This window comes from Cherax quadricarinatus, chromosome 52, assembly GCF_038502225.1.
Source record: "Cherax quadricarinatus isolate ZL_2023a chromosome 52, ASM3850222v1, whole genome shotgun sequence".
Classification (NCBI taxonomy): Eukaryota; Metazoa; Arthropoda; class Malacostraca; order Decapoda; family Parastacidae; genus Cherax; species Cherax quadricarinatus.
The window spans coordinates 18713691-18738770 of NC_091343.1; the positions used below are offsets into that span (position 1 = coordinate 18713691).

The 25080-nt window shown below is 41.6% G+C and overlaps 1 protein-coding gene across 14 annotated transcripts in view; it reads right to left on the reverse strand.

Annotated features, from left to right (window-relative positions):
- The window catches only part of dlg1 (discs large 1), a 1301051-nt gene that overhangs the window by 506826 nt on the left and 769145 nt on the right, over nucleotides 1–25080 (reverse strand). The window contains exon 1 of one of the 14 annotated variants that reach the window (XM_070096108.1): nucleotides 7433–7924. The exons of the other annotated variants lie outside the window; for them this stretch is intronic. Coding sequence (XP_069952209.1) covers nucleotides 7433–7909 — 477 coding nt within the window. The 5' untranslated portion in view covers nucleotides 7910–7924. Of the gene's footprint in view, nucleotides 1–7432; nucleotides 7925–25080 lie in introns of those variants that run through there. 14 annotated transcript variants of the gene reach the window in all.

Genomic DNA, 25080 nt, shown 5'->3' on the forward strand with positions numbered 1-25080 from the left:
AGAGAGAGAGAGAGAGAGAGAGAGAGAGAGAGAGAGAGAGAGAGAGAGAGAGAGAGAGAGAGAGAGAGAAACACGTACAACATAATAAAGTACAACAATCTCGTCATTTTGATAAGAATCAATAAAAATAAACCGAACAAATAAAGACAATTCTCTTCTCTATTGCTGGTTTATCATTCACTTTTAATCTCTCTCTCTCTCTCTCTCTCTCTCTCTCTCTCTCTCTCTCTCTCTCTCTCTTTTAGGCAGGGTTTGACAAGGTTAGGTTAAGATCCCTAGCTTTATTGACAAGCTATTTACAGGTTAAGGATTCCTAACTTTATTGACAAGCTAAGAGCTGCCCTTGCCTCAGGCGTCTTGACAATGGCAGATAGTCCTGAATCAAGAAAGAAATACATGGTCCTCAGCAGACAGCCTTGGTGTGGACTTTAAAGTCATTCGCTGTCAGCATTTGCATGTACTCTCAGCAAGAAGATCGCAGTCAGCTTTCTAAGAACTTACTCAGCACACCATTGTGTGTTTTTCCTCAGAAGAAAATCTAGTGTGTGTCCTCAGAAGTGTGTGTTCTCTCTCAACAGTGTCCTACATGTTCTCACCTGTGTGTCCTCAGCACAGTGTGTGTCCTCAGCACAGTGTGTGTCCTCAGCACAGTGTGTGTCCTCAGCACAGTGTGTGTCCTCAGCACAGTGTGTGTCCTCAGCACAGTGTGTGTTCTCAACATTGTGTGTCCTCAGTACAGTGTGTGTCCTCAGTACAGTGTGTGTTCTCAACATTGTGTGTCCTCAGTACAGTGTGTGTTCTCAACATTGTGTGTCCTCAGTACAGTGTGTGTTCTCAACATTGTGTGTCCTCAGTACAGTGTGTGTTCTCAACATTGTGTGTCCTCAGCACAGCGTGTGTTCTCAACATTGTGTGTCCTCAGCACAGTGTGTGTTCTCAACACAGTGCGTATGGCGTGTTCTCAGCACAGCCTGTGCTCTCAGCACAGTGTGTATGGTGTGTTCTCAGCACAGTGTGTGTTCTCAGCACAGTGTGTGTTCTCAGCACAGTGTGTGTTCTCAGCACAGTGTGTGTTCTCAGCACAGTGTGTGTTCTCAGCACAGTGTGTGTTCTCAGCACAGTGTGTGTTCTCAGCACAGTGTGTGTTCTCAGCACAGTGTGTGTTCTCAGCACAGTGTGTGTTCTCAGCACAGTGTGTGTTCTCAGCACAGTGTGTGTTCTCAGCACAGTGTGTGTTCTCAGCACAGTGTGTGTTCTCAGCACAGCCTGTGTTCTCAGCACAGTGTGTGTTCTCAGCACAGTGTGTGTTCTCAGCACAGCCTGTGTTCTCAGCACAGTGTGTGTTCTCAGCACAGCCTGTGTTCTCAGCACAGCCTGTGTTCTCAGCACAGCCTGTGTTCTCAGCACAGCCTGTGTTCTCAGCACAGCCTGTGTTCTCAGCACAGCCTGTGTTCTCAGCACAGCCTGTGTTCTCAGCACAGCCTGTGTTCTCAGCACTGTGTGTTCTCAGCACAGTGTGTATGGTGTGTTCTCAGCACAGCCTGTGTTCTCAGCACAGCCTGTGTTCTCAGCACAGCCTGTGTTCTCAGCACAGTGTGTGTTCTCAGCACTGTGTGTTCTCAGCACAGTGTGTATGGTGTGTTCTCAGCACAGCCTGTGTTCTCAGCACAGCCTGTGTTCTCAGCACAGTGTGTGTTCTCAGCACTGTGTGTTCTCAACACAGCCTGTGTTCTCAGCACTGTGTGTTCTCAGCACTGTGTGTTCTCAGCACAGTGTGTATGGTGTGTTCTCAGCACAGCCTGTGTTCTCAGCACAGCCTGTGTTCTCAGCACAGCCTGTGTTCTCAGCACAGCCTGTGTTCTCAGCACAGCCTGTGTTCTCAGCATAGTCTCTCTGGGGAAAAATGTAATCAGAAGATATTATGCTATCTTACCTTTCCAACGATCTTGCCTTATCCCCTTTCCTTCATCAGCCTTTTTTCTTTTCTTCCTTTCCTCCCTCATTTTCTCTTCTTCCTTTCCTCCCCCATTTTCTCTTCTTCCTTTCCTCCCCCATTTTCTCTTCTTCCTTTCCTCCCTCATTTTCTCTTCTTCCTTTCCTCCCTCATTTTCTCTTCTTTCTTTCCTCCCTCATTTTCTCTTCTTCCTTTCCTCCCTCATTTTCTCTTCTTCCTTTCCTCCCTCATTTTCTCTTCTTCCTTTCCTCCCTCATTTTCTCTTCTTCCTTTCCTCCCTCATTTTCTCTTCTTCCTTTCCTCCCTCATTTTCTCTACTTCCTTTCCTCTCTCATTTTCTCTTCTCTCATTTCTTCTTCCTCTCGTCCTACAAATTACCCCCCCTCTCTAATTTCGCAACACAATCACCACCACCGACACTACTACCATCACCCCCACTATCACCACCACTACTACCACCACCATCACTACCAATATCACCCCTCACCTGCCATCCCTACCACCGCACTTAGAAGCCTATCACCTGACAGTCAAGTCTGTGACCAGGCTGACGGTCTGGTCATTCAGGATGTTGGGTGCTCAATGCACGCAGTCTCATGGTGACACTACAGTCTGGATGGTCAGCAACACTGCCAGAGATAATCAACTTCCTTCTTGAAGAGGGAGCGAGATCTCTTGGAAATTCCCCTCATAACTGACGAACGTTGAAATGTGTGATAAACGTGTAGAAACGAGGAATATTTCTCCCAACACCTGCTACCCTTCTTCACTCAGCGGTAAACAGGTGCCTGGGTGTTAGTCGACTACTGTGGGTCGAATCCTGGGGCAGAAACTAAAGACTCCAAACAGAAACAAGCCACAATTCTTGTTGTCTTTTTGGTTATTCTGGGTTACTGACCTTCCGACGTTACTAATCAAAAGAAGTTCCTCATCCTCCTCCTCTTCTTCTGCCTCTTCTTCTGCATCTTCTTCTGCATCTTCTTCTGCATCTTCTCCTGCATCTTCTTCTGAATCTTCTTCACCCTCTTCTTTTTCATCCTCTTTTTCTTCACCCTCTTCTTCATCCTCCTCTTCTTTATTCTCCTCTTCTTCATTCTCCTCTTCTTCATCATCCTCTTCTTCATCATCCTCTTCTTCATCATCCTCTTCTTCTTCTTCATCCTCCTCCTCTTCCTCTACGTCCTGAATCTTTTATGTTTGTTTGGGACACCCTTCACTACCCACCGCGCCCATATCCTTCTCACCTGTGCTCCTGGGAGTACTGGCTCAAGGATTTTAACGCCGTGGGGCGTTGACCCTCCAGGTAGTGAAACGCCTTTGATAGTGGAAGTGTTAGCACGCATCTATATTATAATGTACAGACTACACGGTTGTTGAGAGCATCATCAGTAGCTTGCCTTCTCTGGCAGACGAAACATGTATATGGTGGGAAAAGATTTCACTGGGACATTTCGCTGTGTGCAGAGCTCCGTGGAAAGCTCTACAGAGAGGGAAACGTAGTGAAGATAAAAATCTGTCACGTACATACACTGGCATACAAGGGAAAAGCAGTCAGCAAAGGACTTGGTAGTTCACAACACTAAGGTTATCTGCCCAGAGGAACTAGTCTACTTTTTATCTAAATCAAGAACCATAGTGTATTATCTAGGTGTAGCCTTCCCACCTTAGTATCCTTGGCTTCTCTTAATTACAAAGTTACTGTTATACAACATATTTATATGATGGCGATAACATCACAGTTCAATGAATGTAAGATCATTCCACATGGTGATCTCCAGAGCAGAGAGATTTCTCTCCCGTTCTCGTTCTCTCTCTCTCTCATATGGATTCTATAATTTTACCTGCTGCCTCAGTTTCCTATCAAGATTTACAACTAACAACAACAAAAGCTTGGCTACGTTCAGAGGAACAAATACAACAGCAACAAAGGCATACCACAAGAGGGCACCAACGCCCACACCACTTTCAGCAGAACAAGAACAGGGAAAACAAAGAAACAAGAGACACACGACCGCACTTGCAACAACAAACACAGCAACAACTCCTTGGAGATGCCCACAGTAAAGACGCTTTTAACGTGGGAAAATTAACCGTCACACCTTGTTTATTTACACACACACACACACACACACAGGACAGGTTACAAGCCTGGTCCAGCAACTGGCTCCTTGAGTTTAACCCTGCCAAATGCAAAGTCATGAAGATCGGGGAAGGGCAAAGAAGACCGCAGACACAATATAGTTTAGATGGCCAAAGACTGCAAACCTCACTCAAGGAATAAGATCTGGGGGTGAGTATAACACCGAGCATATCTCCTGAGGCGCACATCAATCAGATAACTGCTGCAGCATACGGGCGCCTGGCAAACCTACGGATAGCGTTCCGATACCTCAGTAAGAATTCGTTCAGGACTCTGTATACCATTTACGTCAGGCCCATACTGGAGTATGCAGCACCAGTTTGGAATCCACACCTAGTCAAGCACGCCAAGAAATTAGAGAAAGTGCAAAGGTTTGCAACAAGACTAGTCCCAGAGCTACGGGGATTGTCCTACGAAGAAAGGTTGAGGGAAATCGGCCTGACGACACTGGAGGACAGGAGGGTCAGGGGAGACATGATAACTACATATAAAATACTGCGCGGAATAGACAAGGTGGACAAAGACGGGATGTTCCAGAGATGGGACACAGACACAAGAGGTCACAGTTGGAAGTTGAAGACTCAGATGAATCAAAGGGATGTTAGGAAGTATTTCTTCAGTCATAGAGTAGTCAGGCCGCGGAATAGCCTAGAAAGTGACGTAGTGGAGACGGGAACCATACATAGTTTTAAGGCGAGGTATGATAAAGCTCATGGAGCAGGGAGAGAGAGGACCTAGTAGCAATCAGCGAAGAGGCGGGGCCAGGAGCTATGAATCGACCCTTGCAACCACAAATAGGTGAGTACACACAATTGGAAATTGAAGACTCAGACGAGTCAAATGGATGTTACGAAGTATTTCTTCAGCCACAGAGTTGTTAGGAAGTGGAATAGTCTGGCAAGTGATGTAGTGGAGGCAGGAACCATACCTAGTTTTAAGACGAGGTATGATAAAGCTCATGGAGCAGGGAGAGGGGGGAACCCAGTAGGGGTCAGTGAAGACGCAGGGCAAGGATTTGAGTCTCGACCCCTGCAACCACAATTAGGTGTGTGTGTGTACACACACACACACACACACACACATACACACACACACACACACACACACAGGAGCTGAGTCTCGACCCCTGCAACCACAATTAGGTGTGTGTGTACACACACACACACACACACACACACACACACACACACACACACACACACACACACACACACACAGGAGCTGAGTCTCGACCCCTGCAACCACAATTAGGTGTGTGTGTACATACACACACACACACACACACACACACACACACACACACACACACACACACACACACACACACACACACACACAGGAGCTGAGTCTCGACCCCTGCAACCACAATTAGGTGTGTGTGTACACACACACACACACACACACACACACACACACACACACACACACACACACACACACACGAGCTGAGTCTCGACCCCTGCAATCACAATTAGGCGAGTACAATTAGGCAAGTACACACACTAAGCAGTGTGGTTGAGACTTAACACATACACTAACAGATACAGACAATATATAACAGCTTAGACTCAGGTTTTATAAATGCTGCTGTCGGCAGTATTAACAATAAAACAAATATTAAACCATACATTTCTAGCACATCTAAATACCATCTCTGAAGCACTCACAGAAACTCTTCTGCATTCCATTAGAAATCACAGACATTTGATACGTCTATTAAGAACATAAAAAAAGAAGAACACTGCAGCAGGCCTGTTGGCCCATACTAGGCAGGTCCTTCACAGTCCATCCCACTAACAAAACATTTGCTCAACCCAATTTTCAATGCCGCCCAAGAAATAAGCTCTGATAACTATCCACTCATATGCAAGTTCCACTCAAATCCAACTCCTCTCACTCATGTATTTTTCCAGCCTAAATTTGAAACTACCCAAGGTTTTAGCCTCAATAACCCAACAAGGTAGACTGTTCCCCTCATCCACTACCCTATTCCCATCCAATACTTTCCTACATCCTTTCACTATTCAAATATTACAAGCGCTTGACGACGTGTTGGCTACAACACGTAAGGCCGAGAGCTGCCATTCAACTCTCTCCTCCCCTGTGGATAACTAAAGTGCAATGAACACTTGTTAATCATCCATAACCCACATGGAGACAAAAACCCAGGAGTAATTGATCTGCTGAAGAGGACCCCAGAAAAGGATCGAAATATACAGATCTTGAGTTTCTGTTCCCATGTGGGTTATTATTGAGCATATTAGGGAATGTTCTTGGTGGTAGTGAAGAGAGATAGAATTAAGTAATAAGGTATTTGCAGGTGAATGAAGATGGTGACATCAACCACGACCTCACTCTACCCGGCACTCTTCAGAACAGGTAATCAATGGAGCATCGATAGATTGTAGCAGGTCATCAACAGGTTATACAACATCAACGAATAGGTCAACAGTATATGACAAGTCATCAACACTAAGATATTAATAAAATCAACAGAGTATGAGATCATCAACACTATGCAACAAGTCATCAACGGGAGATTACAGGTCAGTAACAGATAACGGCCCGTCCTCAACGGGTAGTGACACGTCATCAATTCAGTAACAGGAAACAACACACCATCAACAGGTTATCAATAGCACACTTGTGCAACACCAGAGGCCCAGGCTAACACAAATTGATGAGGTGATCACAGGTGGGGGGGGGGCTGCTCAAACAATCTAACACGACACTAATAATGGAATAAGAGAGATGCAGCAGTTGATGAGGTGATCACATGTGGGCGGCGTTCTCAACCAAACTAACACAAATTAATAATTAGCGAGGGCCTTTCCCCTGGTGGATATACTGGGTTTATACTTCAAAACTGACCACTGGCATCCTCGTTGGAAACATACATGAAACCTTTACAACTCTACTGATAAACCTCTGACCCCACTTACACTAGTGGACCCCGCCCACTTTTGATCTCGTCTGCGACTGCTGACTCTCCCCACTTCTTCCACTGTCTCAAGTATTAGTCTTTATTCCCAAGTATTAAATTCACAAAGCCTGCTGTGAAGGCGAAACGTTTCCCAATAAAAATACCCAGGTGTTGTACATCTGTCTTATTCATCAGTAAAGATACCCAGGTGTTGTACAGGTGTCTTATTCATCAACTCGTCTGTATTGCATACCTCTGATCTACAGGTCACCAAAAGTAAACAACAGGTCAAGTCATCAATAGGTTATGAACAGGGGGTTATAAGAGGTTGATAACAGGTATACAACAGGTTGACAACAGGTATACAACAGGTATATAACAGGTACACAACATGTACAAACCAGGTACACTGTACCTGTAGCTTGTGCAGCAGGTGAACCTTGACTCTGGAACAGCGGAGCCAACGTGCAGCCGACCGACACACACGACACCCCAGCATCAGCCTTTTCATGGGCGTGTGTGGGCGTGCGTCCTCCCTCAGATCCAGAATGTGGGCGTAGGGGCTGAAGTCATCGGTGGGTGACGACGGGCGTGGCGGTGGACGAGAGGAGTAGGCGTAGTGGGCGGGGAGGAGCTCACAGGTGACCCACTCGAGGTGGGTGCGGGTGGGCGTGATGCGGTGGGCGCGGGGCGGGATGAAGGAGGGTGGTGGTATGGGAGGGGTGGCGGGGGTGGGAGCACCCAGGACAGGGGTGCCAGCTGTGGGGCTTCCGGTAGGGGTGGTGCACGAGGGGGGCGTGCACGACGGAGGTGTGCACGAGGAGGGCGTGCACGAGGGCAGCCGGGTGTACCCGGCTGACCAGGCTGGGCTGATAGGCTTAAATATCTTCATTACTTAAGAAAAACAATCACGTCTTGAAACAGTTGACTAAGATTCTTACTTTTTTTGCTATTCTTAATTCTTATTCTTTTCCTAAATTTCCATTATTTTTTCACCTCACTTCTTAGTCTCATTCCTCACTTCTTAGTCTCATTCCTCACTTCTTAGTCTCATTTTTCACTTCTTTAACACTCATTAAACACTTCTTGTGACCACTGTTGGTCACCTCACATAAATGAAATTCATTTTCCTTCTTTTAAACGAAAAAAAACTCATATAACCAGATAAACACGTCTCAAAAATGCAATAATAATAATAATAATAATAATAATAATAATAATAATAATAATAATAATAATAATAATAATAATAATAATAATGGTAACGACATAAATGAGCATAAAAAATAAAACAAGCTAACGAAATTCTTAACAACGAATATTATCACTAACGAACTAACGTACATAGTGCCGTAAGTAACGAAGGAAAGTAAGTACCGTACGTTATCGATATTTCGGCTAAGTCCTTGGGCCCTCTTTAGCTTACAAGGGTTGCAACTTATATACAAAGGCAGGTCACCTAAGTCTCGTGACTTAGGTGAAGAAATATGTGATTTTGTATATACAGCATCAGGTCACCACTGGCCTCGTGGGATGCTGAAACTGGGTGGGAAAGCAATCATGGCAGAGTCCACACAGCTTTAAGAATTGGTACGACAGTGACTACGAAGCTGGGAGCAAATGAGCCTGTCCACAGCTATTTGACAGGCAGGGGCCAAGAGGCATGACTCAACGCGCGCGCGCGCATACATACACAAACTTGCGACCTTTCTCTTTCTTCTTTGTGTGAAAGTTTATTTCTCCCTGGATTTGTGCATTTTGAGAGAGAGAGAGAGAGAGAGAGAGAGAGAGAGAGAGAGAGAGAGAGAGAGAGAGAGAGAGAGAGAGAGAGAGAGAGAGAGAGAGAGACTCAAAATATCATTCCCACATTTAATAGACTTCCCAACTTCATGCTCCTTTTTTATCTAAACTATTTTTATATCTTTCTTTATTCGTCTTCAGTTATAAATTCCCTTTCGTGTTCCGTCCATAAGAAATAAAAACTAAATTTTCATTTCATCGTCTTTTTTATTACACTTCATATTCACCTTTTCAGTAACGCTTTACACACACACACACATATATATATATATATATATATATATATATATATATATATATATATATATATATATATATATATATATATATATATATACACACACACAAGCGATACAAGATGCAAAACAACCACAGGGGAGTTGAATAGTCGTACTTTCGTGCTGCCATCAACACATCAGGAACTTGCAATGTTGCAAGCGTCCCACAGAATGAATCTGCTGAGATCTCTTATTTATTTCTGCAACATTGCAAGCTCCTGATGTGATGATCGCAACATGAAAGACCTAGAGCTATTATTCAACTCCCCCCGTGGTTGTTTTGTATCTTGCATCGCTTGTTCGCGATTCCTGCATTATATATATATATATATATATATATATATATATATATATATATATATATATATATATATACGTGCGTGTGTGTGTGTATATATATATACTCACCTATTTGTGGTTGCAAGGGTCGAGTCAATTGTGACTCAATGTTTGTGTCCCATCTCTGGGACATCCTGTCTTTGTCCACCTTATCTATTCCATGCAGTATTTTGTATGTCGTTATGTCTCCAATGACCCTCCTGTCCTCCAGTGTCGTCAGGCCAATTTCCCTTAACCTTTCTTCGCAGGACAATCCCCTTAGCTCTGGGAGTAGTCTTGTTGCAAACCTTTGCACTTTTTCTAATTTCTTAACGTGCTTGACCAGGTGTGGATTCCAAACTGGTGCTGCATACTCCAGTATGGGCCTGATGTATATGGTATACAGAGTCTTGAACGATTCCTTACTGATGTATCGGAACGCTATCCTTAGGTTTGCCAGAAGCCCGTATGCTGCAGCAGTTATCTGACTGATGTGCGCCTCAGGAGATGTGCTCGGTATTACACTCGCCCCAAGATCTTTTCCTCGAGTGAGGTTTGCAGTCTTTGGCCACCTAGCATATACTCTGTCTGCGGTCTTCTTCGCCCTTCCCCGATCTTCATGACTTTGGATTTGGCAGGGTTAAATTCAAGGAGCCAGTTGCTGGACCAGGCTTGTAACCTGTCCAGGTCTCTTTGTAGTTCTGCTTGACCCTCGACCGGTTTGATTCTCCTCATTAACTTCACATCATCTGCAAACAAGGACACTTCTGAGTCTATCCCTTCCGTTATGTCATTTAAATATACTTAAAACAGTACAAGTCCTAGGACTGACCCCTGTGGAACCCCGCTTGTCACAGGCGCCCACTCTGACACCTCGTCACGTACCATGACTCGTTGTTGCCTCCCTGTCAGATATTCTCTGATCCATTGCAGTGCCTATTCTGTTGTGTGTGCCTGTTCCTCTAGCTTTTGCATTAACCTCTTGTGAGGAACTGTGTCGAAGGCCTTCTTGCAGTCCAAGAAAATGCAGTCTATCCACTCCTCTCTCTCTTGTCTTACTTCTGTCACCTTGTCATAAAACTCCAGTAGGTTTGTGACAGGATTTTCCTTCCCTGAAACCGTGCTGGTTGTTTTTTGTATGCTTGTTTCTTTCCAGGTGGTCCACCACTCTCCTGATGATTGAAGATGATGACTGATTCAGTGATTGAGAGAGAGAGAGAGAGAGAGAGAGAAAGAGAGAGAGAGAGTGTACTCGCGTAGTTGTATTCACCTAGTTGAGGTTGCAGGGGTCGAGGCCAAGCTCCTGGCCCCGCCTCTTCACTGGTCGCTACTAGGTCACTCTCCCTGAACCGTGAGCTTTATCATACCTCTGCTTAAAGCTATGTATGGATCCTGCCTCCACAACTTCGCTTCCCAAACTATTCCACTGCCTGACTACTCTGTGGCTGAAGAAATACTTCCTAACATCCCTGTGATTCATCTGTGTCTTCAACTTCCAACTGTGTCCCCTTGTTACTGTGTCCCATCTCTGGAATATCCTGTCTTTGTCCACCTTGTCAATTCCTCTCAGTATTTTGTATGTCGTTATCATGTCCCCCCTATCTCTCCTGTCCTCCAGTGTCGTCAGGTTGATTTCCCTTAACCTATCCTCGTAGGACATACCTCTTAGCTCTGGAACTAGTCTTGTTGCAAACCTTTGCACTTTCTCTAGTTTCTTTACGTGCTTGGCTAGGTGTGGGTTCCAAACTGGTGCCGCATACTCCAATATGGGCCAAACGTACACGGTGTACAGGGTCCTGAACGATTCCTTATTAAGATGTCGGAATGCTGTTCTGAGGTTTGCTAGGCGCCCATATGCTGCAGCAGTTATTTGGTTGATGTGCCTGGTGTTATACTCACCCCAAGATGTTTTTCCTTGAGTGAGGTTTGTAGTCTCTGGCCCTCTAGACTGTACTCCGTCTGCGGTCTTCGTTGCCCTTCCCCAATCTTCATGACTTTGCACTTGGTGGGGTTGAACTCCAGGAGCCAATTGCTGGACCAGGTCTGCAGCCTGTCCAGATCCCTTTGTAGTTCTGCCTGGTCTTCGATCGAATGAATTCATCATCAACTTCACACCATCTGCAAACAGGGACACTTCGGAGTCTATTCCTTCCTTCATGTCGTTCACAAATACCAGAAACAGCACTGGTCCTAGGACTGACCCCTGTGGGATCCCGCTGGTCACAGGTGCCCACTTCGACACCTCGCCACGTACCATGACTCGCTGCTGTCTTCCTGACAAGTATTCCCTGATCCATTGTAGTGCCTTCCCAGTTATCCCTGCTTGGTCCTCCAGTTTTTGCACTAATCTCTTGTGTGGAACTGTGTCAAACGCCTTCTTGCAGTCCAAGAAAATGCAATCCACCCACCCCTCTCTCTCTTGTCTTACTGCTGTCGCCATGTCATAGAATTCCAGTAGGTTTGTGTGTGTGTGTGTGTGTGTGTGTGTGTGTGTGTGTGTGTGTGTGTGTGTGTGTGTGTGTGTTTTATATCAAATACTTCCTTCAGGTTTTGAGAGATGGGTGGTGTGCATAGGATTCAAGAGGTGTTACCTCTCTGAACTGCAACACACAGCCTGAGAGGCCAGCTGCTCTGGAATTACTAGTTCCTCTACTGAGCTTTTATCCTAATTCTTTCAGGAAATTGAATGCACACTTTCTTCACAAGTAGAAGGTCTCAAAATCTATGGGAATGAAAATGTATTACTAATCAAATTCAGTTTTTTTTTTTTTTGACTTCTGTGTCTCTCTGAAGCTGGCAACAGCAGTGCCATCGCCTTCACTGCTGTACTGTAGATAGGTGTCAGCCAGTGTAAATGTACATGTGTAGTCACACAGCTCTGGCTTGCCAAATCATCCAACGTAACATGGCAGCTCCATTGTAACATGTGCAGAGTGCAATTAGACGGGCGGGTGTGACACCTGCAGCTAATATAGCTCTTTGTTGAGGGGCATGCGTCTTGTATTCGACGTAAGTCACACAAAACCACTTTCCAGCTTGTCATCTAAGCGAGTCTACAGTACGGTTATTGCCTGCCAGGATGACTGCACCATCCTGGTAAGGGATGGTAAACAGATGCTGAGGCTCTCTGACGTGTCCAATGGAGGCTTCACGGTCTGGGTGAGGTACCCTCTATGCTAGGAGCACCCAGGGCTCTCAGATCCTCTGACTAGGCAACACCACATCAAGCCTGAGTGTCTGCACGGGAGTGTCATAACTATACTAGCAAAAGTGTTCTTATTTTTCACTTTCCAAAATTTTATTCACTATTAGGTTTAACTTAACCCTGAACTCTGTACACAGTTGTACTCTAAAACTATTCTCTTTAGTAATACTTTATTTCTCAACGTTTTTGACTGTATTTAACGCTGGTGGAGAACAACATCTGGAACTGCAAGCCCTTTGAAGGTACTTGTGGTCTTGATACGAGTCTCCTGTCCTAACTGTTTGTCGATGGTTGAAGTGTTTCGTAATTGTTATCTGGTATATGATGCTGCCAGCCAGAGTTCCACGCTTGCTGACTTCATTCACCTTGTATTCTCTGCATAATTTGTAACTTCAGTATTGTCCATAAATTGCCCATTCTACTGGTAGGTAATATAGACGGATATCGAGAGAAGAACAATTTCACGAGTTAGTATGCAACGAACTAACGTCTGATACATCAGCTATGGCTAGTTTATCTTCCCTATTGTGTCTAATGCGCATCAGTCTCTTAATATTCTATGTTTGTATTGCTGCCTGACGAGGAAACACGCTGCACTACACCAGCCCCGACACAGAGTGAGTCTGACTGCTGGCGACTAGGCTGACTTGCGGTCTTTCCCTCTGATCTACGGCAAACAAGATCAGGGTATCCGAAATGGTCTGCCGATACACTGCCGCAGATATACCTGTATTTGGTGAAGATAAGGATACTAAAGTAAAGGGCTATACCATATATACTGTACTCTGATATGCAATTTATCCACTTTAAAAGGTAATTAAATTCCAAGCACTTTCATGACCTCTAGATTACTTTCTCAAGGAATAGTAAAGAACAGTAAAGGAGACTGTCACTGAGAGATTCACAGAGAAACAGTGAAAAAGATGACGTAAAGGTGGGAGAGAGAAAAGAAATGAGGGGGAAATATAAATCTATGTTCACCTATATACTTATTTATAGATTTCAATACACGCACCCGCCGCCGCTATGACTGCGACGCCTATACCAGCGCTATTTCTGGTGACATCTGTGATAAGATCAATGAACGCTGTACAGGCACTGGGGTGTGAGATTGATGAAACAACACAATACAGATACACATCTAATATACAAGTGGAATGCGCCTCACAAATGAACGTGACCTGATGTACACACCTACACAGCACCACATTCATCATCACGAGGTCAAATATTGCCCAAACCTGAGGAATTATTGGATGGGTTTGTCAACATTGCTTATAATTTCATATACTATTTTTTCTATACAATGAATGTATATAGACTACAATCATCTTTAGTTTGTTTTCAACCTGACTGCTATACATTCCTAACCTACTAAACGAACTCAGTATCAGTGGTTCATCTAAAATCTGGGAATCATAAAAAATCCTTTAGATTCAGAATTCTGGGAAAATTCAAGTGGTTTTGTGTATAGGATATCCTGTACGAAATGTGACAAAATTTATGAAAGGTGATCTGGAAAAAGTTTTGGATTTAGAAACAGAACAACGAAGAGAACTAGAAAACTGACCAGGAGTCGAATGCTCTGTTTAACCACCTAAGACGTTTACCACTGTTACTGAGTGGTTAAAAACTGGGAAAACTGATACACGAGAATCCGAGTTTGAGAGAAATCTCCCTGATCCTCAATGGCTTTCTCTTACCCTTATACAAGCCCAATCTCAGTCTTTTCTACCAATTCATCATTTTTCTTGTACCAGCTCAATTTCAAAGTCCTCTCTACCAATCCATCTTTACTATTATACCAGCCTAATCTCACCGTCCTCTCAACCAATTAATCATCCCCCCCCCCTCCTGCCTCTCAAAGCCTCAACCAGACCCTTCCAACACTGTCACAGAGATCCATCTGTTCCCTTCCCTGGACCTTTCCTCCTCCTCTCCACCATCGTCTTGCCTTCTCAGCCACAATCAGTCAGAGTGGCTTCCGTGGTCACCTCAAAATCAGACGAAAACTTTTAGCAATGGGGAAAGTTTAAGACGATGATGGGTTTGGTAAATATTTTTGCTAGTGGGTTGGATTTGAGAAGGATCTGTCCAGTATGGGCCAACAAGTTTGTTGCAGTGTTCCTCCTTTCTTATGTTGACGTTGTTGTTGTTATTGACTCTGTTGCTAAGTGTTGCAACTCCAGTAACTGTCATCATTATATTTGCTGCAGTAATTTTGATGGTGTACTTCTGCTTTTGGCGTTTGTTGTTTCTGTTGTTGTCTCTGTTAATAAATCTGTTGCATCTGTTACTGTATAAGATGCATCTCGATTGCATCTAGTACTGTATCTTAGTTCAACTGCTGCATCTGGTATTGCATCTCTTGTATTTGGTATTGCGACTGTCGTATCTATTGTATTTGATATTGTATTTATTGTATCTGGTATTGCATCTGTTGTATTTGGAATTGTATTTGATACTGTATCTATTGTAGCTGGTAATGTATCTGTTGAATTTGATATTTGTATCTGGTATTGTATCTGGTACTGCATCTGTTGTATCTGATATTGTATCAGGTACTGTATGTTTTCTGGTATTGTATCTAGTATTGTATCTATTGCATCTGTTGTATCTGCAGTATCTGGTATTGTTGTATCTAGTATTGTGTGTGTGTTTTATCGTTCCTCAGGAAGCACCAATAAAACACAGGTGAATTTCATGAGAGAGAGAGAGAGAGAGAGAGAGAGAGAGAGAGAGAGAGAGAATTAATTAAAATGTATAACTAAAAAGGATGGCTCTCTCTCTCTCTCTCTCTCGGTCTCTCTCTCTCTCTCTTAATTACAAACCTACCTGAGACTGCAGGTTACACTATAAAAATCGACATTTTTTAGCTCACCATCCTTCAGTAAGTGAGCTTCATTAGCACTGTTTCTGTGTTTAAGTCTTATTCGTGTTTGTTAGGTATTGTTTGTAGTGTTAAGTGTTGTTTGTTGCATATATTGTGTTTGTTGTGTTTGTCAGGCACAACAGCGTGCCAATACACCTCGAATCTCTTAATTAAACTACAATCTTTCGTTTGAGCGCGTGTGAGCGGCACCAACAACCTGGTTGACCAGACCATCAACCAGCAAGCCTGGACTAGGGCCGGGCCGCGGGGAAGTTCAACCTCGAAATAGTCTTCGGGTAAGTTCCAAGGACAGGGAGCACTAGACCCACAGTGCCACGCAGGAAAGAGATTTAAACAGGACTTGATCCTATGAAAGGGAGGCTGGTTCCATTCCTATAAATCTCTTGATTCAGTTATATATATATATATATATATATATATATATATATATATATATATATATATATATATATATATATATATATATATATATATATATATATATATATATATATATATATATATATATATATATATATATATATATATATATATATATATATATATACATTGTGTAATGCATTTTTACTTTTGAAAAATGGCTGGACAAAATTAATTTTTACAGTAACAAATGCACTTTAATTCAGGTTTAATATATAACTAGTTTATTAACTATTCATAAAAATTTACATTCCACGCCTCTGATAATTTTTTTTTTCATTTCACCTTTATACATTTGTAACATTCATTTATGAACCACGTTAAAATGTTGAATCTCGTCACGTGGTTGATCACTTTCACAAGAGGAGGATCGAGCCTTCATTGTTTGACGTAATTAAACTACGATTTTGGGCTCTGCAGGTTTGTCAGGAAACAAGACAAGTGTTTCCTGACGCGGAGTTCTTAGTCATATGACGACCCGCAGCTGGAGCTTTAGGTCATCTGACCGAGGCATTCCACTGGCTTAACTCTCCACCTCTTCTAAAAATTATGGTTATGATTATAACCATTTGGGTTGTGCAGCGAGCGTTTAACTGAGCATAACCTCTCACACTCTGAAATAAGAAGCGTACCTTATATACCTCCCTGTGTATACACGCTCATAGTATGTACTTATAACCCTTGTTTAATGTGCCAGAGTCTTCTTGACCGGTCCTGTACTTGTGACATGCAGCTTAATTCACCCATGTGTAGTCGATAGACTACACATGGGTGATAACCTCCCCACCTTGTGGTGGTTCGGTTATTACGGCAGCGAGGCGCGATCTGTCCAGATCTAGTAGGCGGGATTAGACAGCAGGTGGGCACACCTCGCTGTCCCACGTAAGACTCGCAGTCTGGTTGATCATGCATGGTTTGTCTAATAGTAAAGCGGTCACTTTCTAGTTCTCCTAATATGTATAAGGAGAGTACTGAAAAACCTGTGTCACAGCAATTAAAAACCTGTGTCACAGCAATTAAAAACCTGTGTCACAGCAATTAAAAACCTGTGTCACAGCAATTAAAAACCTGTCACACAGCAGTTAAAAACCTGCCCATCAATCTTGATAAGATTGATAGACTGATTACGTCGACTCCAGGCTGGGGGACTGATTACCTCAAACTCCTTCTGACCATCATTCTTCTTTGTATAGGGCTGACGAAGCCACTGTGTGGCTAAACGTTTCCTCAATAAAGACACCCGAGTGTTGCACATGTGTCTAACGTAACAAGTCTGAGGAAAGGTCGCCTGACCTTCACGATCTTTCACTTTAGTTAAATTCACTGAGGTCGAAAATTTTTAGTGGCTCAGACCAGACGTTCTGAAGTTATGGAGGAAAAGTTTGGAGAGAAGAAAACAAAATAAAAACTGTACCAAAGTTTATGACCGGCTCTCCTATAAAGCCGAATGAAAAATAAGAGTATTTATGGGCTCAAGGAACTTTTGCAACTGCAAAACGCCATCAAAACTCCAGTTTTCAATATTTTTCAATCCCCCCCCCCCTTAAAATTACATTCCAAACTTCCCACAAATTCGTAAGAAAATTTTGATTTTTTTTAAAAAACTAGAACTAGCCTAGTAGGAGCTACCAGACCAAGATAGTTGAGAAGTTCACTCAAAATGTCACAAACTTACGTCCACACAGTCCAACGATAATAATATGATTCCTGTAAGATACGTCAGAGGTGAAGTTTGAATCCGATAAAAAGAAGCATTCACAAGTTATCGGACGAAAACCGACATATAATTTTTTGTAATTTTAATAAAATTGGCGTCTGTACAAACCATATTCAATCTAAAAACCGCCATCGTAAAGATACACTAGCGTTTAAAGTTTGAAGCCGATCACCTGAGGAGTTCTCTAGGTACCGGAGGGAATGCAACTGTTTTTAAAGTTAGCAAACTAACATCTAGACTATGAACCTTCATTTCGAGCGAAATTTACCATCACTGAAAGTTGAAATCGATCGGAAGAGTTATTCCCCAGTTATCACATGTAATTCAACAATCCCAGATATATTAACTATAATGATGAATTTAAACTGAAAAAGACATTATCCCAGCCATTAAAAAAAAACTGAATACATTAATAATATGCATCGATTCTTTCACCAAAATACGAAACCAATATTAACAGAGGTCGAGCAGACGGGACTTTCTCAAGGTATCACCAGGAAACAAAAATCATTAATGGCTTCTTAAGATCGGTATATTTGAAAATTTGTCCACTGAAAGTTTGGATTCGATCGAATGAGGCATTCCAGAGTTATAAACGAAAATTTTCAGGAAACGAAAAAAAAATGTAAATCTGACAAGCAATTATGTCATAGTATATTTACGATAACATAAGCAAATATGTTTTCATTTACAGTATAAAACGTCAAAATTATCACTGTTAAACGTTTAATTTACATTATAAAAACGTTTATCACTGCAAGAAAACCTAATTTACACTATCAAAGACGCTGAAATTTACACTATAAAAACTTTCAAATTTACTTTATCAAGACGTTTACATTTACAATATCAGAACGTTTACAATCAGACTATCAGAAGTTCACCATCTCGTTCAACCTTCTACAACCACCAGAAGTTCACCATCTCGTTCAACCTTCTACAACCATCAGAAGTTCACCATCTCGTTCATCCTTCTACAACCATCAGAAGTTCACCATCTCGTTCATCCTTCTACAACCATCAGATGTTCACCATCTCGTTCATCCTTCTACAACCATCAGAAGTTCACCATCTCGTTCAACCTTCTACAACCATCAGAAGTTCATCATCTCGTTCAACCTTCTACAACCATCAGAAGTTCACCATCTCGTTCAACCTTCTACAACCATCAGAAGTTCATCATCTCGTTCAACCTTCTACAACCATCAGAAGTTCACCATCTCGTTCAACCTTCTACAACCATCAGAAGTTCACCATCTCGTTCAACCTTCTACAACCATCAGAAGTTCACCATCTCGTTCAACCTTCTACAACCATCAGAAGTTCACTATCTCGTTCAACCTTCTACAACCATCAGAAGTTCATCATCTCGTTCAACCTTCTACAACCATTAGAAGTTCATCATCTCGTTCAACCTTCTACAACCATCAGAAGTTCACCATCTCGTTCAACCTTCTACAACCATCAGAAGTTCACCATCTCGTTCAACCTTCTACAACCATCAGAAGTTCATCATCTCGTTCAACCTTCTACAACCATCAGAAGTTCACCATCTCGTTCAACCTTCTACAACCATCAGAAGTTCACCATCTCGTTCAACTTTCTACAACCATCAGAAGTTCACCATCTCGTTCAACCTTCTACAACCATCAGAAGTTCACCATCTCGTTCAACCTTCTACAACCATCAGAAGTTCACCATCTCGTTCAACCTTCTACAACCATCAGAAGTTCACCATCTCGTTCAACCTTCTACAACCATCAGAAGTTCATCATCTCGTTCAACCTTCTACAACCATCAGAAGTTCACCATCTCGTTCAACCTTCTACAACCATCAGAAGTTCACCATCTCGTTCAACCTTCTACAACCATCAGAAGTTCACCATCTCGTTCAACCTTCTACAACCATCAGAAGTTCACCATCTCGTTCAACCTTCTACAACCATCAGAAGTTCATCATCTCGTTCAACCTTCTACAACCATCAGAAGTTCACCATCTCGTTCAACCTTCTACAACCATCAGAAGTTCACCATCTCGTTCAACCTTCTACAACCATCAGAAGTTCACCATCTCGTTCAACCTTCTACAACCATCAGAAGTTCACCATCTCGTTCAACCTTCTACAACCATCAGAAGTTCATCACCTCGTTCAACCTTCTACAACCATCAGAAGTTCACCATCTCGTTCAACCTTCTACAACCATCAGAAGTTCACCATCTCGTTCAACCTTCTACAACCATCAGAAGTTCACCATCTCGTTCAACCTTCTACAACCATCAGAAGTTCACCATCTCGTTCAACCTTCTACAACCATCAGAAGTTCACCATCTCGTTCAACCTTCTACAACCATCAGAAGTTCATCATCTCGTTCAACCTTCTACAACCATCAGAAGTTCACCATCTCGTTCAACCTTCTACAACCATCAGAAGTTCACCATCTCGTTCAACCTTCTACAACCATCAGAAGTTCACCATCTCGTTCAACCTTCTACAACCATCAGAAGATCACCATCTCGTTCAACCTTCTACAACCATCAGAAGTTCACCATCTCGTTCAACCTTCTACAACCATCAGAAGTTCATCATCTCGTTCAACCTTCTACAACCATCAGAAGTTCACCATCTCGTTCAACCTTCTACAACCATCAGAAGTTCACCATCTCGTTCAACCTTCTACAACCATCAGAAGTTCACCATCTCGTTCAACCTTCTACAACCATCAGAAGTTCACCATCTCGTTCAACCTTCTACAACCATCAGAAGTTCACCATCTCGTTCAACCTTCTACAACCATCAGAAGTTCACCATCTCGTTCAACCTTCTACAACCATCAGAAGTTCACCATCTCGTTCAACCTTCTACAACCATCAGAAGTTCACCATCTCGTTCAACCTTCTACAACCATCAGAAGTTCACCACCTTCTACAACCATCAGAAGTTCACCATCTCGTTCAACCTTCTACAACCATCAGAAGTTCACCATCTCGTTCAACCTTCTACAACCATCAGAAGTTCATCATCTCGTTCAACCTTCTACAACCATCAGAAGTTCACCATCTCGTTCAACCTTCTACAACCATCAGAAGTTCACCATCTCGTTCAACCTTCTACAACCATCAGAAGTTCACCATCTCGTTCAACCTTCTACAACCATCAGAAGTTCACCATCTCGTTCAACCTTCTACAACCATCAGAAGTTCACCATCTCGTTCAACTTTCTACAAAGAATTGTGAGAAAATTCCACAGATAATGAAACGTTTACAATTCCATCAAAACGTTCAAAACTTTAAACACTCAAACGTTCACCATCAACACAAACGTTCACTATCTTCAACACTCAAACGTTCATCAACACAAACGTTCACCAACACAAACGTTCACTAACACAAACGTTCACCATCAACACAAACGTTCACCAACACAAACGTTCACCATCAACACAAACGTTCACCAACACAAACGTTTACCATCAACACAAACGTTCATCAACACAAACGTTCACCATCAACACAAACGTTCACCAACACAAACGTTCACCAACACAAACGTTCACCATCAACACAAACGTTCACCATCAACACAAACGTTCACCAACACAAACGTTCACCATCAACACAAACGTTCACCATCAACACAAACGTTCACCAACACAAACGTTCACCATCAACACAAACGTTCACCAACACAAACGTTCACCATCTACTCTGGTCCGAATAAAGTATTTTTAAAAGTCAGAATATCACTTCTATTATATATATATATATATATATATATATATATATATATATATATATATATAAACACCTCTGTCATTAACATTCACTAAAATATCTTCACAATAATGTAATATCTCCATATTAACTTAATCACATATAACGCAGTTTTTAAAAGTTCAATTAGCGTAGTTGTAACTGTGAACGATATGTTATTTAACGCGTCTATTTAAACGGCACTGGTTCAGCTTTTTTCTTCAATGAGAAAGTTGAGAAGTACTTCAAAAAAGATTATATATATATATATATATATATATATATATATATATATATATATATATATATATATATATATATATATATATATATATATATATATATATATGTTTTGATTTTTTTTCCACCTGTTTAACTGTTAATCACTGAAGGAGATTTTCCGGGTTTCCCACGTTGATTTTGCTGCTGTGGGAAAGGTGTATGCGAGAGAGAGAGAGAGAGAGAGAGAGAGAGAGAGAGAGGGCAGGTGAGGGAAGTGTGTGCGTGTGTGTAAGGGGGTCGTGGGATGGAGGGTGGGAGAGAGAGAGGCTGGCTTTGGTGGATGCTGCGTACACCTCCTCCACTGCTGCACTGGCAGGCACAGCAGCAGCAGCAGCAGCAACAACAACAAGCACCCCAGCCTGCCAGCCGCTCATCCCGCCCTGCGCATGTCCTCACTCTTCTACCTCCCTATTCGTATATCTTTATTCTCATGAGCTACGTAAATAGGTAAATTTGTCTTGTAAAAAGACACGTGTCGTGGTTAATAAGCCATGGCGGACTCTCAGGTAAACTGTCTTAAAAACCATTTTGCTCCTTAAACACTAAGACCCAAGTCCAACACTTGTGTTGGTGTTTGGTGCCCAAACGTTTCACCTAAACAAAAGTCGAATACAACAGTATAAACACTAGTAGTAGTCGTAGTAGCAGTAATAGTAGTACCAGTAGTAGTAGTAACAGTAGCAGCAGTAAGAGTAGTAGCAGTAAGAGTAGTAGCAGTAAGAGTAGTAGCAGTGAGAGTAGTAGCAGTAATAGTAGTAGCAGTAATAGCAGTAACAGTAATAGCAGTAGCAGTAATAGTAGTACCAGTAGTAGTAGTAACAGTAGCAGCAGTAAGAGTAGTAGCAGTAAGAGTAGTAGCAGTGATAGTAGCAGTAATAGTAGTAGCAGTAATAGCAGTAACAGTAATAGCAGTAGTAGCAGTAATAGTAGTACCAGTAGTAGTAGTAACAGTAGCAGCAGTAAGAGTAGTAGCAGTAAGAGTAGTAGCAGTGAGAGTAGTAGCAGTAATAGCAGTAACAGTAATAGCAGTAGTAGCAGTAATAGTAGTAGTAATAGTAATTGTAGTAGTAGTAATTGTAGTAGTAGTAATTGTAGTAGTAAAAATAGTAGTAATAGTAGTATAGTAGTAGTAGTAATAGTAGTAGTAATAATAGCAGTAATAGTAGTAGTAGCAGCAGTAATAATAGTAGCAGTAATAGTAGTAGCTGCAGTAATAATAGTAGCAGTAATAGTAGTAGCTGCAGTAATAATAGTAGCAGTAATAGTAGTAGCTGCAGTAGTTCTGAGGTGATCACTCGTTCACCTTGTCTACAGTGTGGTCGTCACAGGTATTCGACTGAAGAAGTTTCTTGTACAAGTGAAACATTTCGTCAACAAAGGTACCCAGGTATTGTACCTGTGTCTTATTCATCACGTCGGTACTGAACACCTTTAATAATGAGGCTAACAGATTTTTCGTCCGTAATACTATTTACATTTAGATTAAAGCGCCATAAACCCTGACGGCACTAAAACACAGGCAGAAAGAGAGAGAGAGAGAGAGAGAGAGAGAGAGAGAGAGAGAGAGAGAGTCAGCCGCCCTCTTCATTTGGGAAAATTAAAATATCCACATTTTAAACTTTGCACTAAAATAAATTAACCCAGGTTAACAATGCTAAATAAATACTTTATCTAAGGTCTGAGTAACTTTAGTTAGCATTAACATATATATATATATATATATATATATATATATATATATATATATATATATATATATATATTACATATATATTTATATATTTATATGTTAATATATATATTACTAAACACTGAAAACTCGTTTCCTCCTGTTTCTATTGCATAATTCGACGTTTCAGCCTGAGGGGCGAAACGAGTTCAGTGTCAAACTGGCGGTGTTGGTTTTACTCCTCGTCAAACAGGATCATGAGTTAAAAAAAAATCATTACGAGAATAAGTTTGGATAAAATTAATTGGATACGATTCTTTTCATTACAAATAAAACTGTAATAATAATAATAATAATAATAATAATAATAATAATAATAATAATAATACTGGGAAAATACGAAGATGTTAATATCATAATATTATCATGATCACAATATAACTACGTGGTTTTACTGTCTCGTTATTGGTACCTTCAACTGCCTCGTTAACTGTGTCTTTAAATGGCTCGTTATCTGTACCTTTAACTGTCTTGTTAATTGTCTTCGTTTCATTGTTTTTTAAACTATCGTTAACTGCCTCGTTGTCTTCAAATACCTCATTGTCTCTATCGCCTTTTTTTTATGGTATTTTAAAGTTTAATTTTTTGGTACATTCTCAGTTGCATCTTTCTCCAAAGTTTTCGTTCATAGCTCAAGAATGCCTCTCCCGATCGACTTCAACTTTCCAACGCTGGTGTACCGTAACTAGGGCAAGATTCGTGCAACTTTTTGCACGTGTGGGTGCTGCCCTCTAGTCACTGGTTTACAGCCTGTTCCCGGATGTCGCTTCCTTCTTATGACTTGAGAATGACTCTTCGGATCGACTTCAAGTCCAATTCTTGGGTTGAAGGCGGGTTGGACTTTTTGTTGTAGTGTGTTGATGCCAAATTGTTTATTTGTTGAAAAGGGATGCCAGTTTTCTCCCGATAAATATCTTGATGTCTCATTAAATATCTCGTTAAATGTCTTATTAAATGTCGTTAACTGTCTCGCTAAATATTTCGTTGTCTCGCTAAATATCTCGTTAACTGTTTCGTTGTCTGTCTCCAAGTATTTCTATAACAGTCTCAATAAGTGTTTCGTTAAGCCCTCGTTAAGCATCTCGTTAAGCGTTTCGTTAAAAAAACCTTAACTATGTCGTTAAGTCTTATTAACCGGACGACACATGAACAGCAGCAGTGTGGAGCTGCAGTCATAATTCTGCCAGCCTGGTAGTCTGAGTTTTATCTCTTAAATCCTAACAAACTGGAAATACCTTTACAGCATCACGAGAGAGAGAGAGAGAGATAGAGAGAGAGAGAGAGAGAGAGAGAGAGAGAGAGAGAGAGAGAGAGAGAATCAGATTATAAGTAGCTTAAGTACTACGTTCTTTGATGCTGTGTGTACGTTCGAATTCTGTTGTGGACTGAGAGATAATGTTATATATATATGTTATATATGTTATATATATATGTTATATATGTTTATATATATGTTAATATATATATATAAGCATATTAGCTTGACAGCAAGAATAATAGCATGAGAGGTCTGCACTTAATTATGCAAATTACAGAATGATATGCATGCTGTACTCTCCAATATTTCACTCAGCACTGACTTTGTTATTACTAATTTTAATAATAAATGGACTGAAAGTGCTTGAATAAGTTTAGATTTTATGACAAGCTCATCCATCCTACCCACAC